Source organism: Polypterus senegalus, chromosome 17 (assembly GCF_016835505.1).
Source record: "Polypterus senegalus isolate Bchr_013 chromosome 17, ASM1683550v1, whole genome shotgun sequence".
NCBI classification, from domain to species: Eukaryota; Metazoa; Chordata; class Cladistia; order Polypteriformes; family Polypteridae; genus Polypterus; species Polypterus senegalus.
In genome coordinates this window covers 6,621,867-6,638,194 of record NC_053170.1, presented here as the reverse complement: position 1 = coordinate 6,638,194, position 16,328 = coordinate 6,621,867, and the positions used below count along the sequence as shown (strand labels likewise).

Below are 16,328 nucleotides of genomic sequence, written 5' to 3'. Positions count from 1 at the left end.
GAAGAGCCTCATAAAGCTGTCACTCTGAGAAACATCCATCATGACGGAGGAGAGAAAGAAAGAAAGAAAGAAAGAAAGAAAGAAAGAAAGAAAGAAAGAAAGAAAGAAAGAAAGAAAGAAAGAAAGAAAGACATGTTTATGTAGTACCTTGCAGGTTAAACAGTGGCAGATACAATTAGAAAAGAAAGAAAGAAAGAAAGATTTATATAGTGCCTTGCATGTTAAATAGTGAAAGATAAAATTAGAAAAGAAAGAAAGAAAGAAAGAAATGTTTATATTGTACATTACATACTAAATAGTGAAAGAAAGAAAGAAAGAAAGAAAGAAAGAGAAAAAGAAAGAAAGAAAGAACACACAACAGTGCTGTCTGAGGCATCTGTGTTCACCATTGTGCTGGCCATTGATGGACCAAACGAAATCTATCCATCCATCCATCCATCCATCTTTAACCTGGTTATACAGTTCAGGGTTGTGATTGCCCTGCAGCTCATAACTGGTACCTGAATAGTCAGAGTTAGCCTGTACGTAGCCACCCACCTTTCCTTCTGCTCAGCATTCCGAGTGAGAACGAGGATGGTGAAAGATCTATTAAATAATAAAACGTAAAGGTTTGTGTGTGTGTGTGTGTGTGTGTGGTCCCTGCAAGCCATCTGATTGGTCAGTTTGGCTTTGGTGATACAATCAGAAGAGGAAGTCCGAGTGTGAGACACACAAGTAGAAGTAAAGGTGTCGGAGGCACCCTGAGAGTCACCGTCAAAGACGGGGAATATAATAGCAGACAGGTAGGTGAGCAAGGCGCCTAATGATGGAGTCTGAGAAGCAGGATTCTTGGGGGGTGATTAAGAAATAATTCTACCTAAGAAGTTCACTATCAACCTCATCCTGGCACTGAGGGTTCTCATGGAGCCCAAATGCGAATATCTTCAGAGTTCTTTGCAGCCTTTGTCGATTTTCATAAAAGAATTTGACTCAGTGGACTAAGCTGCCTTGTGGGACATCCTCAGACTTCACAGGATCCCCTCTAAAGCCCCCCTTTTGAAAACACAATGTATTTTCTTATATCAGACCTGGGAGTACTTTTGGTGCCTGGCTTCTCTGGCACCCAGGGACCCCTGCAGGAGTCCAGACTGGGACTTTGCTAGATGAACACTGCCACCTCTTGCACTAGGGGATAAACTGTCCTCGATAACTATAGTTTCCTCCAGTCCATCTATTACCGGATTGTCCCGATTGGGATTAGGAACTGAAAATCATCCCGGCAGGGCAACGCATCATTCTCCATCCCAGTCAGGATGCCAGTCCGTCTGTTATGGCATTTACGACGGGCATAACAAAATGTCCGATCGAATGGCAATAGCTTGCTTTAAGGTCATGTTAGAGTTAAATGTGAAAAGCTTGTGTCTATATTTTCATGTTTTCCAAATTTGCTAGAAAACTGCCCGTGCTTATCAGCTCAAGGCCACTTGCATTTTCTTGTGGAGGCTGAGCCCCTGCTATCCTGCCTGTTTGCTCGGACACTAGCGTGAGGTGATGACAAGCCAAGGGTAGTGTGCACTACGAGAAAAGTAAGAGCCATTGTCTTAGAGCACACAGCGGCCAATGCTGACACTTGCAAGCCAGTCTAGTGCAGCGGCTGAATCCCAGGGACGGTGATGCTGATTCACTAGAGGGCGCCAGTAGTCATGAGCTGGCTGCTCAACGAATGTACGGCATTGGACTGATCAGCTCTGGCGTGCTGGCAAACTGCACCGACTATAGCCAGTTGTGGCGGTTTAAAGGTTAAAACTCTTAATCTTCTTATATTGCTGATCTTCCTCAACCTCAAATCTCATCACGTTCACCCTGGGTTTCAGATCATCCATCCATCCATTATCCAACCCGCTATATCCTAACTACTGGGTCACGGGAGGTCTGCTGGAGCCAATCCCAGCCAACACAGGGCACAAGGCAGGAAACAAAACCCCGGGCAGGGCGCCAGGGCACGGGTTTCAGATCAGCTTCTGCTCTTTCTGCCACGTTACACTATTAAGGTCAGCAGGCTTTTCCTGGAATGAAAGTTACTGACTGGTGTACAAAGACGAGCATTGTCTGACTGGAAATTGTAGGCTCTGACCTCGTGCTGAGTTTATGTTTTATATTTTGTTGTTCTTCTGTACAGCACTTTGGGTGGCACTCGTGTGTTTTAAAATGTGCTTTATAAAATAAAAACATAAAAATGTTTGGGTTAGGGTATTCCACTATTGGTGAGATGGGATGGGTTTTAGCAGATCAGTCTTTTTCTATACACCCACCGGCCACTTTATTAGGTACACCTTGCTGTTACTGGGTTGGACACCCTTTTACGTTCAGACCTGCTGTAACTCTTCATGGCATCGATTCAACAAGGTGCTGGAAACATTCCTCAGGGATCTTGTCTCCACATTGACATGCTAGCCTCACACGGTTGCTGCAGGTTTGTCGGCCGCACATCCATGATGCGAGTCTCCTGTTCCACCACATCCCAAAGGTGTTCTACTGGATTGAGATCTGGTGACTGTGGAGGCCAGTGGAGTCCAGTAAACTCATCGTCATGTTCAAGAAACCAGTCTGAGAGGATCTGAGCTTTGTGACATGGCGGGTTGTCCTTGTGCCATCAGAAGATGGGGACACTAAAGGGATGGACGTGGTCAGCAACAATACTCAGGTTGGCTGTGGTATTTAAACGATGCTCAGTTGATACTAAGAGGCCCAAAATGTGCCAAGGAAATATCAGAGACACCATTACACCACCAGCACCAGCCTGAACTGTTGATAGAAGGCAGGATGGATCGCTGCTTTCATGTTGTTGATCCAACCATCTGAATGTCGCAGTAGAAATCGAGACTCGTCAGACCAGGTGACATTTTTCCCATCTTCTGTTGTCCAATTTCGGTGAGCCCGTATGAATTGTATCCTCAGTTGCCTGTTCTTAGCTGACAGGAGTGGCACCCGGTGGGGTCTCCTGCTGCTGTAGCCCACCTGCTTCAGTGTTTGACGTGTTGTGTGTTCAGAGATGCTCTCCTGCACACCCCGACTGTAACGAGTGCTTATTTGAGTTCCTGTTGCCTTTCTATCAGCTCACATCAGTCTGGCCATTGACCTCTGACCTTTGGCATCATCAAGGCATTGCCACTCACTGGCTAATTTCTCCTTTTTTCGGACCACTCTCTGTAAGCCACAGAGATGGTTTGTGTGTGAAAATCCCAGTAGATCAGCAAATCAGCCCGTCTTTCACCAACAGCCATGCCAGGTTCAAAGTCACTTGAATCCTCTTTTCTTCTTGCCCATTCTGATGCTCGGTTTGAACTTCAGCAGGTGGTTCTGACAAGGTGCACTGACCTGCTGCCATGTGATTGGCTGATTTGCGTTAAGAGGCTGTTGAACAGGTGTACCTAATAAAGTGGCCGCTGAGTGTAAATACAGTATATAAAAATAATCTCAGCATCATCAGACATGAAGCTCTGGTCAATTGTGTTCCATTGAAAATACCCGGCTGACTTAGACTGCAGCCCCCATGCGTGAAAGTGGATTAAAGGGGTCCGACGTTAGCCTTCACATGCCTTCAGGTGGCGTGAGTAAAGAAGGGCAGCAAGTGTGCGGGGCAAGTACTTTTACACGGTCCACGTAGACATCATGATCATGACGAGAACTGAAGACGGTCCCAGAAGGTAGGAGGTATCAAGGCTAAACGTCTGCTGGCCTGCTGAACCACACGAGTATCCTTAGGTGAGATGATGTTCCCTCCGGGATTGTTCCTCACCTTCCCCCCATAACTCTGAACTGTATAATTGGATTCAAAGCTGAACTGATGAATTTCCCTTTCTGATTCGTTCACTTTAATTCTTGGCCAGCTTTTGCATCTTTTCAATATTCTCCTTGAAAGCCGTCCTGGTTGATGTCCACAATGCCCGCTAAGGCGAGTACTTTCATATGGTCCATTGTGGAACTGGACCCAGACACAGACAGACGGACAACAGTTTAGCACCCATCACACTCATTTAATATATACAATATTTACAGTATTGTCGTGCTCCAGTACCGACCCCCCAAAGTCCAGGCCTCACAGTCCTTCGTGCCTCCCTTCTGGCCGCCTCCACTCCTCTCCTCGAGCTCCGTCCTCTTCCACCCGACTCTTGCTGATGACGGAAGGGAGGCGGACCCTTAAATAGCAACCCAGATGGGCTCCAGCTGCTTCCCCGGCAATCCCCCGCGGACACATGTGTGGCGGAAGTGCCGGCTGCGCACCCGGAAGCCCTCCGGGTGTTCCCAGTCCTCTTCCCTCCAGCACTTCCTGGTGTGGTGGAAGTGCTGAGGTCCAGGGTTCTTCACGAGCCCCTACAGGGTTGGGCTTCCAACCAGGGCGGTCGCCCCCTTGTGGTCTGGAGGAGGCACAAGCCATCCTCCGGTCCTCCTGGGCATCCCGGCTGGCTCCACCCTCGGCCGCATGCGACACCATGTAGACATCATGATCATGTTAAAGACCTGAGGACAGTCCCAGAAGGTAGGAGGTATCCAGGCTAGCCGTTTTCTGGCGTGCTAAACCACACGCTGATATGACGCAGAAGCAGCCATGAGATTAAAAGACCCCAAGCGCTTCTCTTCCTGTAGATGAATTGACTAATGTGCTGTGTCGAGGACATCAATTCAACCCCGACTGTTAAGATACTTGGTGTCCACTGAAACCAGTGTCACATCACACATTATTTACTGTGATGGATGGCGACTGTGTTAGATGCGACTTCCTTGCAGTGTAGCGGTGCCCCAGATTCCCACGGGGCACCCTGGGATCTAAAGTTCGGCTTCACAGCTCTGCTGGGTACCGTGGGTGCCACCAGGAGTTTTTATTTCCCTCATAGCCAGGAAGTACTCCAAAGTCACGGAGACGGAAGCCCCGAAGTACTTCCAGGCCGAAGAAAAGTCAAGTCCTCCATTGGAGTCACGTGGGAGGAAGAAAAGAAGCACTGCCGGGTCAAGGACCTGTCAGACCGGGTGTGGAGTTCCTAAGAAAAGATCCCGCATGGGCACTTCACACCCTTCAAGATGAACCTCTCCACCAGATGGTGATCTTGGCAGAATGCTGTCAACTAGTAACGCCTCAAGAATTCCTGACATTCCAGCACACGTCTGCTACTTGCAGCTAAAGAAGATATTCGTAGGAGGCGAACACACGGCAGCTGTAACTCCAGGTCCTCCTACTCGGAGAGCAAACATGTCTCTGCCTAATCATCATTTTTTAGCAAAGAGGATTAGCAGAACCTCTGGCAAAAACGCAAATTCAAATCGTCGGAGTGAAAAAAAGAAGGAAACGGCCAGAGCTCGAGACACCCTTCAAGAACATGGCTGGCTCTCACAAAACAACATTTCCGTATTTCCTTTCCCTCCCGTTGTGTTTCCCCAGCTTCTGAGTCTGGATGATATCCAACCAGTTTAGCGAGAAGAAGTGCGAATAGTGGGGACCATAGTGAAGAGCTGGGTGGCGTTGGAGTCTCGTGTTAGTCCAGTGGATCGAGACGAATGCGGCCAAATATGGAGATGTGCTTGAAGAAATCCTATTCCAGTGAGTGCGCCACCCCAGACTGGGCTGATGGTTCACCTATCACCATGACCAAGGCCTGAAGCATACAGCTAAGATAATGCTGGAGTGACTTTGGGACAAGTTTCTGAGTGTCCTTGAGTGGCCCAGACATAAACTCCATGTGTGGAAAGACCTGAAGATGGCAGTTCACAGATGCTACCCATCCAATCTCATGGCGTTTGAGTGCATCAGGCGTGCAAAGCTTGTGGAGACGTTCCAGGGAGACTCAAAGCTGGAATTGCTGCCAAAGGGGCTTCTACAATGTCCTGAATGAAGAGTCTGAAGACTTCAAGGAATGAGGTTTTGATTTTAAATAAATTTGCGAACCTTTCTGAAGACATTTCAAGTTGCCATTATGGGTTATTAAGTGTAGACTACCAGGGGAAAAAAAGGACATACTCATCCATTTAAAAGGTGGGCAGAAAGTAAAGGGGTCTCAGCACATTCTGACAGCACTGTATGAGGGTTTTCCCCCCAAATGATGTACTTACTAAGTAAATTGGAGACAGTAAGTTACGTGTATGTGAATTAATACTTGTGGCTCCTACAACTCCCATACTGACTCCCATAACTCTGAACTTTATAACTGGATTCAAAGATGAACAGATGGATCTCCCCTTTTCTGATGTGCCCACTTTCATTTGTCGTGTCAGATTTTGTCTCTTTTGCATGCTCACCTTGAAAGCCGTCCTGGTTGACGTCCCCAATGCTGGCCACCGCAAATCCAAAGCCCGACTCACTGACCCCGTTCAGCACCACAGTGGGTGTGGCCTGAAAGCTGCCGCCCTCATTCATGAAGATGTAGGCAGCTCCGCCCAGTTCTTTCTTCCGGTCAAAGTAGAAGGGCGCACCGACAATTAGGTCTTTCCAGCTGCCAGTACAAGAATAGAGCTTGGTTAGAAGGGAACTCGAAGACTGCAGAAATAAGAATCCAGGGCTCAGGTGCTAGAAGGGGATGTGGGCCAAGCTAACACCCCTGAATCAATCTTCCAATTACCAGTCCCCCCCGCCACAGTATCCCTACTACATCAACAACTCCCAGCACATCAGCTAGAATGGCCAGTGACGAGATCCACCTCTGACTATCAGTGTGGACCGTCGATAACTGAAGACCAAGTAAGGAGACAACTGAGGAAATTACACACAGGAAAAGTGGCAGGACAGATAGGGTCACTCCTCGAGATCTTAAGGCCTGTGTTAGACCACCGGGACCCTCTGCATGTTGCTTATCAGACAAAGATTAGAATGGACGGTGCAATTATCTGTCTGCTCCACTAGGAGGCTCATTCTCACCTGGACAAACCGTGAGGTTTCTGTCTTAAAATTTCTCCTTTCTGTCTATCTATCTATCTATCTATCTATCTATCTATCTATCTATCTATCTATCTATCTATCTATCTATCTATCTATCTATCTATCTATCTATCTATCTATCTATCTATCTATCTATCTATCTATCTATCTATCTATCTATCTATCTATCTATCTATCTATCTATCTATCTATCTATCTATCTATCTAAAGAGCTTCTGTAAAAACCCAAATGTCTCCCTTGGGACTTCTATTTCATCTTTATTATGTTTGTTATTCTTTATAAAGCCTTTCATTAGGGCTACTCTTATCTCACACAGCATCGTTCATAACAAGACTTTTTGTAAACTAACTACACAAAGTGGTTTGCCAGCACTATTGTAAGACTTATTTTATGCAGAGTGTGATTAATGATTTGAATTTGTCGCCTCAAAGCCTTCAGTTTAAATCCCACGTCTTAGCAAGTTGGATGTCTTATATCACCATTTGCTTAAAGGGAAGTTTCACTCTGCAAGGTGCTCTATAAAGGCAAAAAATTATAGAGACGATCGCTGGCTTGCAATGAAAATGTTAGCAGGTCTGAATGTCTCTCCTGCATTCTTCAAACTGTTAATATTTGCTGGACACACATTGAGTTTGCTCTTCAGAATATCAGTTAGGTGTTGGAGTGACATGATGCTAGCTGAGGAATTGCTCGCTTTCAGCTCCTTAGCTAAGGAGATTTAATAAAGCATTGCAGGTATTTCAGTTGGGTTGATTTATTTTAAATGAGCTGCACCAGCAACCGACTCGTACTCAGGAGATATTTTAATTTATTTCTCCCCGTGTGGAAACAGGTGTATATGGAGAGCCTTTTCAGTCACCATGGATAAAACTGATGGCTAGGTAAGTTTAAAGTGCAGAAAACCAAATGGATGTCGGCAGCCCATCTCATTTCTTAGTGCTTTGAGTGTGGCAGTGCTGCTTCATTTACTACAAAATGTAAGATATAAATTATAGGATACTTTCAGATTTCTTTTGAAAGGTGGGACTATTCACATTGGAATAAAGCCTTACAGAAATTATATTGGCTTTTCTCTTATAATGTTTAATCTTGATAAATATTTGTAATTTTTTCCACATTTATAGTAAACACAAAGAAAGAAAGAAAAGTTTATATAGTGCCTTGCATTTTAAATAGTGACAGATAAAATTATAAAAGAGAGTAAGAAAGAAAAGTTTATATAATGCCTTGCATTTCAATCAGTGACAGATACAATTGTGAAAGAAAGAAAGAAAGAAAGAAAGAAAGAAAGAAAGAAAGGTATATATAGTGCCTTGCATATTAAACAGTGAAAGATAAAATTAGAAAAGAAAGAAAGGCTTATATAGTGCCTTGCATGTTAAACAGTGAAAGATAAAATTAGAAAAGAAAGAAAGGCTTATATAGTGCCTTGCATGCTAAATAGTGAAAGAAAGAAACAAAGAAAGGCTTATATAGTGCCTTGCATGCTAAATAGTAAAAGAAAGAAAGAAAGGCTTATATAGTGACTTGCAGGTTACACAGTGACAGGTAAAATTATAAAAGAAAGAAAGGTTTATATAGTGCCTTGCATGCTAAATTGTGAAAGAAAGAAAGAAAGAAAGAAAGAAAGAAAGAGATGCTTACTTAGGTCCTCCCCAGTGCCACTTGCACAACTTCAGCTTTAGCAGAATCAGTAAAACTGGCGTAAGAAGAAATGCTTCTCTAGTGCCTTCTGTAAAGCGCCTTCTAAAGTAGGCATTTTAAATAAATGAAATCACAAGGATCTCGCTTTACTGTACCCGTCATTGTTCAGGTCCGTGGCTGCCAGGCTGTTCCCAAAGTAGGAGCCCACTTGCTGTCCGTTTAAGGTCATGTTGCTCACAAGTTCGTTTTGGCTGTCCAGCAGGTACACTGCCCCCTTGTGTTCATCCCTAGGTGCTCCTGATATAATCGTGTAGCGGTCTGCATAAAAGATATTTTTCTCGTCGAGGACAGAATATCCTGAAACACATAAAGGCACACAAGTGAGGACAACCGGAATTGAACTGAAGTGGGATTTCAGCACACCTGGCGTGTCTGGGATTGTTAATCTTCAACAGAATTTCTGATCACGATGGGAAATCCCAATTTTTAGTCTACTCAACGAGTGTGGACCTCCGAATCAGAATCTGCCCCCTGCTTTCCATCCACTCCTGCCATTCTGAAGTACGTGATGGAGGTGCAAGCCTGGACTTCATCTGATAACAAACAGCTGACATTTTTGCAGAGGGTCCTTTAGACCAAAAGGTGCCAAACGGACGCCCAAGTCCGGACACAGAGCTGTAATTCAGTGAGTGACAACGCTGGTGGACAAACGAGGTTATGCTTCCTTTAAAATAAGCAGCATTTTACACTCTCAGAGACCTAAAAGCCGAGGAGCCGCTCAATCTTTAGGGAGCCGAAGTCGATCTCTGGGCCAGTGAGGCAGCCATTACCTCAGGATGAGAACTTCAGCATCTCAGCTCTGGTGTCAGAAAGAGCAATGCTCTTCCTTATGAAGTAAAGCAAAACGGATGATGCTGCAAAGAAGAGGAGAGACTCCAGCGCAAGAGCAATCCTCCAGTTACAACCCGGAGCAGCAACAGCAGCAACGACTCTACGCGACATCTTCAAAGACCTGACATCATGGAAGTGTCGGTGTGTGCTGAGATAAATTAGACCTCGAAGCCGCCAGCCTCCTCCAGGGGAGACGTTCATCTGTCTCGTGTGTTTTGCATCCTGTCTTCTATCTTTCTATACAGTATGTGCAGTTTTCATATTTCTATAATCGTGTTTATCAACTGTATCAAAATGTATTGTTCTGTTTCTTAAACCAAAGGAGCTTCCGAGACCTTAATAGAAATATAACAGCCAAAGACTGTAAATTAATGAACCATCACGGCCAAAGGCAAAACTGGTGATCACTTAACCAAATTAAAATTTCCCTTCCTCTTTCCAACTTTATATTGTCAACCCTTAGGGTGGGAAAGTTAAAATCCCCTTCATTTTCTTACAATTGGTGCCACCATTCTGTAGGTTGGCTGTCATGGCGTAAAAGGCCATTTCTAAAATCACACACTCTGGGGACTGCGACACGTCACCCTCCACGCTGTCACCCTAGCAGCAGGTTTAAAGGGTGGGGAGACACCAGCCGAGGAAACGTTGATGGAGCAGAGAGGTGAAACTGAATATTCGTTGTGGTCAGGCGGTGGAAGGACAGACTGGAAGCAGTCGGAATATTGAGACACCAACCAAGTCGTCCCTTTTAATCGTCCCAAGACGAAACAAACAAAATAAAGAATTAACGAAAAGCAGCACCAATGTGCTATTCCTGATCAGGGCGAGTCACGTGTTCAGCCCGTGTGGTCTTCTAGGAAAAGGCGCCTTTTTCTTTAATAGCACAACTTCCGGAATTATGTGAATTTCCCCTTGGGATTAATAAAGTATCTATCTATCTATCTATTATATAGTGCCTTTCACATCTATCTATCTAGCTATCTATCTATCTATTATATAGTGCCTTTCACATCTATCTATCTATCTATCTATCTATCTATCTATCTATCTATTATATAGTGCCTTTCACATCTATCTATTATATAGTGCCTTTCACAGTTATCTATCTATCTATCTATCTATCTATCTATCTATCTATCTATCTATCTATCTATCTATCTATCTATCTATCTATCTATCTATCTATCTATCTCACCGGGTGTCTTCATGGCTCTGTGAGGGAAGAAGAACAACAGGACAAAGTCGGCAGGAGACCTCCGACACCCATGTGCGACATTGTCTTATTATTGGTCCACACACCAATCAGAATTCAAGAAACATAGTAAGGAAAAATCGACAACCAGGAAGTCTAAAGAGTAAAACTAAATCATGCACGAAGGTTGGTATATATCTGAAAACTTGGATGAAAATGCATCTGATTCTCTGATTTCTATTAGAACATCAGAACAATCTGGATGAGAGCAGGCCATTCAGCCCGCCAAAGCTCGCCAGTCCTGTCCACTTGTAAAAAAGCATCAAGTCGTGTTTTGAAAGTCCCTGAAGTCCTACTGTCCACCATACTACTTGGTCACTGAAGCCATTAAGAAGGCTAACAGACTGTCAGGTTATATAGCACCTTGACGTGTGCAGTACAAGTCCCAGGAGGTTCTGCTCAAACTTTATAACACACTGGTGAGGCCTCATCTGGAGTCCTGGCTGCAGTTTGGGTCTCCAGGCTACAAAAAGGACACAACAGCACAAGAGAAGGTCCAGAGAGGAACGACTAGGCTGATTCAGGAACACAGGGGATGAGTTATGAGGAAAGATTAAAAGAGCTGAGCCTTCACAGTTTAAGAAAAAGAAGATGAAGAGGAGACCTGAGTGAAGTGTTTAAAATGATGAAAGGAATCAGTGTAGTGGATCGAGACGGTGACTTTAAAATGAGTTCATTAAGAAAACAGGGACACCGTTGGAAACTTGTGAAGGGTGAAATTTCACATTAGGAAGTGTTTCTTTGGACAGAGAACCACATATACATGAAATAAGCAAGCTTTGTTGGGTTGAATGGCCTGCTCTCATTCAAATCTTTCTAATTCTCTAATAAATCCAGAGAGTCATCTGAAGCCATTAAGAAGGCTAACAGAATGTCAGGTTATATAGCGCCTTGACGTGTGGACTACAAGTCCCAGGAGGTTCTGCTCAAGCTTTATAACACACTGGTGAGGCCTCATCTGGAGTCCTGTGTGAAGTTTTGGTCTTCATGCTACAAAAAGGACATAGCAGCACAAGAGAAGGTCCAGAGAAGAGCGACTGGGCTGATTGAGGGCTACATGAAGATGAGTTATGAGAGAAGATTAAAAGAGCTGAGCCGAGTTTAAGAAAAAGAAGATGAAGAGGAGACCTGACTGAAGTGTTTAAAATGATGAAGTGAATCAGTGTAGTGGATCGAGACGGTGACTTTAAAAGGAGTTCATCAAGAACACGGGGACACAGTTGGAAACTTGCTGAGGGGAAATTTCACACAAACATTAGGAAGTTTTTATTCACACAGAGAACCACAGACACTTGGAGTAAGAGACCAAGTAGTGTGGTAGACAGTAAGACTTTAGAGACGTTCAAATCTCGACTTGTTGTTTTTTTGGAAGACTAGGGGGCTATGCCCCCTGCTCGCTTCACTCGCCCACCCCCGTGTTTGCTTTACCGGATATCCAATTTAAAGAGATTGTTATTTTCATGGGAATTGTTACATATGTATTATTTTCACTTTTACTTTAAAACTTTTGTAAAAACAATACTTGTCCTTTATGTCCGGCCCTGGTGTGATCACATCTCTTTCTCGCAGGACGTATAACGCAGCTCGCGTTGTGAAGGGGGGCGGCTGAACATACACTAAGGAGATGCCGTCGGATCATCTGCTGGCTTGCTGCTGCTGGCGGGCTGCGTGTTCTGCTTGTCATTGTTTTAAGAGCTGGGAGCACAGGATGTGTGTCTGCCAAAAGCAACCCAACAACTGCTCGTTAGATGTCCGTGGTCTTGTTTTAAATGATGTCTCACTGCCTTGTCTCGCGTGACGTCGTAAAAACAATACTTGTCCTTTATTTCCGGCCCCGGGCGTGGTTAAATGTCTTTCTGGTCTTGTTTTAAATGGGTCTCGTGGCGTATAACGCTGCTCGTGTTGTGAAGGAGGGTCAGCGTCGATCATTTTAAAGCCTGTACAGCCGCTGCCCTTTTTGCCACTTCGTGTCTCTGCTGCTCGCGTTGTGATCGCTTCTCCGTGATCATAAATACACACCTGACTGGATTGTGTTTTCTTTGAAATGAAACTTGTCGTTGCTTTAACTGTTGCGGGACCACAGATTCTCGTAGCGTATGGTCCATTATTGTGTAAATCTACGTTTTGTGCATTGAATGATGCAAAGGCGACTTTGTTTTCTGCTCTTTGCCTTTTATTTCTGACCCCGCTTTGTCCTGCTGTTGTTTCAGTTACACCTGGTCCTGATGATTCATTTCCTTTTGTTTGCGCTAATGTGATTTTTTTCTCTCTTTTTTTTTTGATACTGTAGCGACTGATGTAATAAAGTGTCACCAAAGTTTTACTTGAACAATCGTCGACTTCGTAACCCCAAACACAACTTTCTAGCCCCTTCTCCAACCCCTCATCCCCCGGGTCTCAATTACCGCATCAATCAATACCCCGCTAGCAGTCTTCCATGCTGTACTTCGCCCTCCCTCAATCGGACCTAACAGTCACTTAAAACAAAGAAGGCTTCAACCTGGCTGGGACGCCGCAATACTTTTGAATTTTACTGCTTTCATATTCTTTACCTTTCTCGGCATGCGTCTCGCACCATCGTTTGTTTGAGCCTTTCGAATTCCACTGCTTTCATAATCTCTTATCTGCTTAACGCTTTTGGGTCCCTTTTCTCCAAGCTGCTCTTTCTTCTTCAATTAGTCATTGACGTTTCATCAGAACGTATTGTCCTTATACATGTGCTGAGAGCAGGGGATCTGTGTGTGCTGCGTGCCTTTACACGACCGAGTGTTTTGTTGGCTGTACTCTCTTATTTGATATCGTTTGTGTCTCGCGGGTCTTTTAAATGTCTTCTGAGAAGATGATGTCTCGTCACCCAGCTTTTCCCTCCAGGTTTTTTTTTTTTTTTATAATAGAGAGAAATAAGTGGACCGGACTGGCGAGCTTTGTTGGCCTGAATGGCCTGTTCTCGTCCCGATTGTCCTAATGTCCTAACTGTCCTAAGTGGTGAGGCGGGCAGGCGGCCTTCTGCTGTTATGCACCTAAAATCTGGAATAGCCTGCCAATAGGAATTCGCCAGGCTGATACAGTAGAGCACTTTAACACACGGCTGACAACACATTATGTTAACATGGCCTTTCTATAACTTCATTCTAATCTTAATTTAACTTAATCCTGATACTCTGTATGTTCAATTTCCTTATAATAACTACCCATGGTGGCTCTAAAATCTGTACTGACCCCTACTCTCTTTTCTGTTTCTTTTTCCGGTTTCTTTGTGGTGGTGGCCTGCGCCACCTCCACCTACTCAAAGCATCATGATGCTCCAACAATGATGGACGGATTAAAAGGCAGAACTCTACGTGACCATCTTCATCAAGCCCTTCCGTGAGAATCCTAAATCCAAAGAGGACTGTTTCATTTATGTTAGGTAGAATGACCAGAGGGGACTGGGTGGTCTCATGGTCTGGAATCCCTACAGATTTTATTTTTTCTCCAGCCGTCTAGAGTTTTTTTGTTTTTTCTGTCCCCCCTGGTCATTGAACCTTACTCTTATTCGATGTTAATTAATGTTGATTTATTTTGTTTTCTTATTGTGTCTTTTATTTTTCTATTCTTTATTATGTAAAGCACTTTGAGCTACTGTTTGTATGAAAATGTGCTATAGAAATACATGTTGATGTTGTTGTTGTTGTTATTCCAAGTGTCTGTGGTTCTCGGTGGACGATGTTTCTACTGCCTGCAAGTACACTATATTGCCTAGGCACCCATGATGCTGTTAAGAAGGCCCTGCTACGAACTAACCAAGAGCACCTCTGAGAACATGCCAGCCCTTCACAGATGGCATCTCACTATTCGAAATGCTGCATTAATGTGCTGCTCCACTAAAGAATATTAGAACATTAGAACCCTCGAGACGAGAACAGGCCATTCAGCCCAACAAAGCTCGCCAGTCCTGTCCACTCGTTTCCTCCAAGAAAACATCAAGTTGAGTTTTGAAAGTCCCTAACGTCTTACTGTCTACCACACTACTTGGTCGCTTATTCCAAGTGTCTATCGTTCTTTGTGTAAAGAAAAACTTCCTAATGTTTGTGCGAAATTTACCCTTAACAAGTTTCCAACTGTGTCCCCGTGTTCTTGATGAACTCATTTTAAAATACAAATCTCGATCCACTGGACTGATTCACTTCATCATTTGAAACACTTCAGTCAGGTCTCCTCTTAATCTTCTTTTAGGCTCAGCTCTTTTAATCTTCCTCATAATTCAACCCCTGTAGTCCTCAATCAGCCTAGTCGCTCTTCTCTGGACCTTCTCTTGTGCTGCTTTGTCCTTTTTGTAGCCTGGAGACCAAAACTGCACTCAGGACTCCAGATGAGGCCTCACCAGTGCATTATAAAGGTTGAGCATAACCTCCTGTGACTTGTACTCCACAGATTGTGCTATATGACCTGACATTCTGTTAGCCTTCTTAATGGCTTCTGAACACTGTTGGGAAGTTGATAGCTTAGAGTCCTCTATGACTCCTAAATCCTTCTCATAAGGTGGACTCTCGATTTTCTGACAACCCATTGAGTATTCAAACCTAATATTTTTACTTCCTATGTGTAATTCTTTACATTTACTGACATTAAATTTCATCTGCCACAAATCTGCCCAAGCCTGTCTGCTATCCAAGTCCTTCTGTGATGATATAACAGATTCCAAATTATCTGCTAATCCACCTATCTTGGTATCATCTGCAAACTTAACCAGCTTGTTACTTATATTCCTATCTAAATTATGTGAATTTCCCCTTGGGATTAATAAAGTATCTATCTATCTATCTATCTAAATCATTTATAGATATTAAAAATAGTAGCGGCCCTATCACTGCCCCCTGCTGGTCACCACTCTTAACATCGGCCAGTCCTGATGAGGTTCCTCTCACCATCACCCTCTGCTTCCCGTGTCTGAGCCACTGCACCCATCTAAAAACATCACCCTGAACTCCCACTTCTTTTAACTTGATGCCCAACCTCTCATGTGGCACCTTATCAAATGCTTTCTGAAAGTCCAGATCAATAATATCATCTGCTCCACGTTGATCGTATGCTTTTGTTGCCTCCTCATAGAATTCCAGCATGTTAGTAAAACACGACCTCCCTCTTCTGACCCCACGCTGACTGTTCTTAATATCTCCTGTCCTTGCCATGTGTTGCTCAATCTTATCCTTAATAATTCCTTCCATTAATTTTCCTGTGATGCATGTTAAGCTTACTGGCCTACAGTTGCTTGGATCTGCCCTGTCACCCTTTTTATATAATGGGATGATATTTGCCATTTTCCATTTTCCAGTCCTTCTGAATCTCTCCAGTGCGCAGTGACTCCCTCACTCACGTCACAGTTAAACTCAGCAGAGTTACGGCGCCAGGCACACAGAGTGACATTCAATCACACAAACGTTTAGGCGATTCACAAATATGTGACGGTGAGATAACTTTGTGACACAAGAGGGGACAGCTGATGTTTGCTTCTCTTACCGATGTAGCTGTTTGACTTGTCCAGATTGGACAGCTTCCTTTCTTGGAGGTCCCAAGATTCACCCTCATTTGGATTCCGCCACGTCACATCAATGCTACCTAGAAAGAAAGCAAAAAATCAATAAAATTGAATT

General features: G+C 44.1%; 1 protein-coding gene across 2 annotated transcripts in view; it reads right to left on the bottom strand.

Moving 5' to 3' along the window:
* The window catches only part of itga3b (integrin, alpha 3b), a 153,338-nt gene that overhangs the window by 41,030 nt on the left and 95,980 nt on the right, over window positions 1-16,328 (bottom strand). For both annotated transcript variants that reach the window (XM_039740648.1, XM_039740649.1), the window contains exons 5-7: window positions 16,195-16,293; window positions 8,708-8,909; window positions 6,271-6,464 (exon numbers count right to left, since the gene is read on the bottom strand). In XM_039740648.1, coding sequence (XP_039596582.1) covers window positions 6,271-6,464; window positions 8,708-8,909; window positions 16,195-16,293 — 495 coding nt within the window. The remainder of the gene's footprint in view (window positions 1-6,270; window positions 6,465-8,707; window positions 8,910-16,194; window positions 16,294-16,328) is intronic.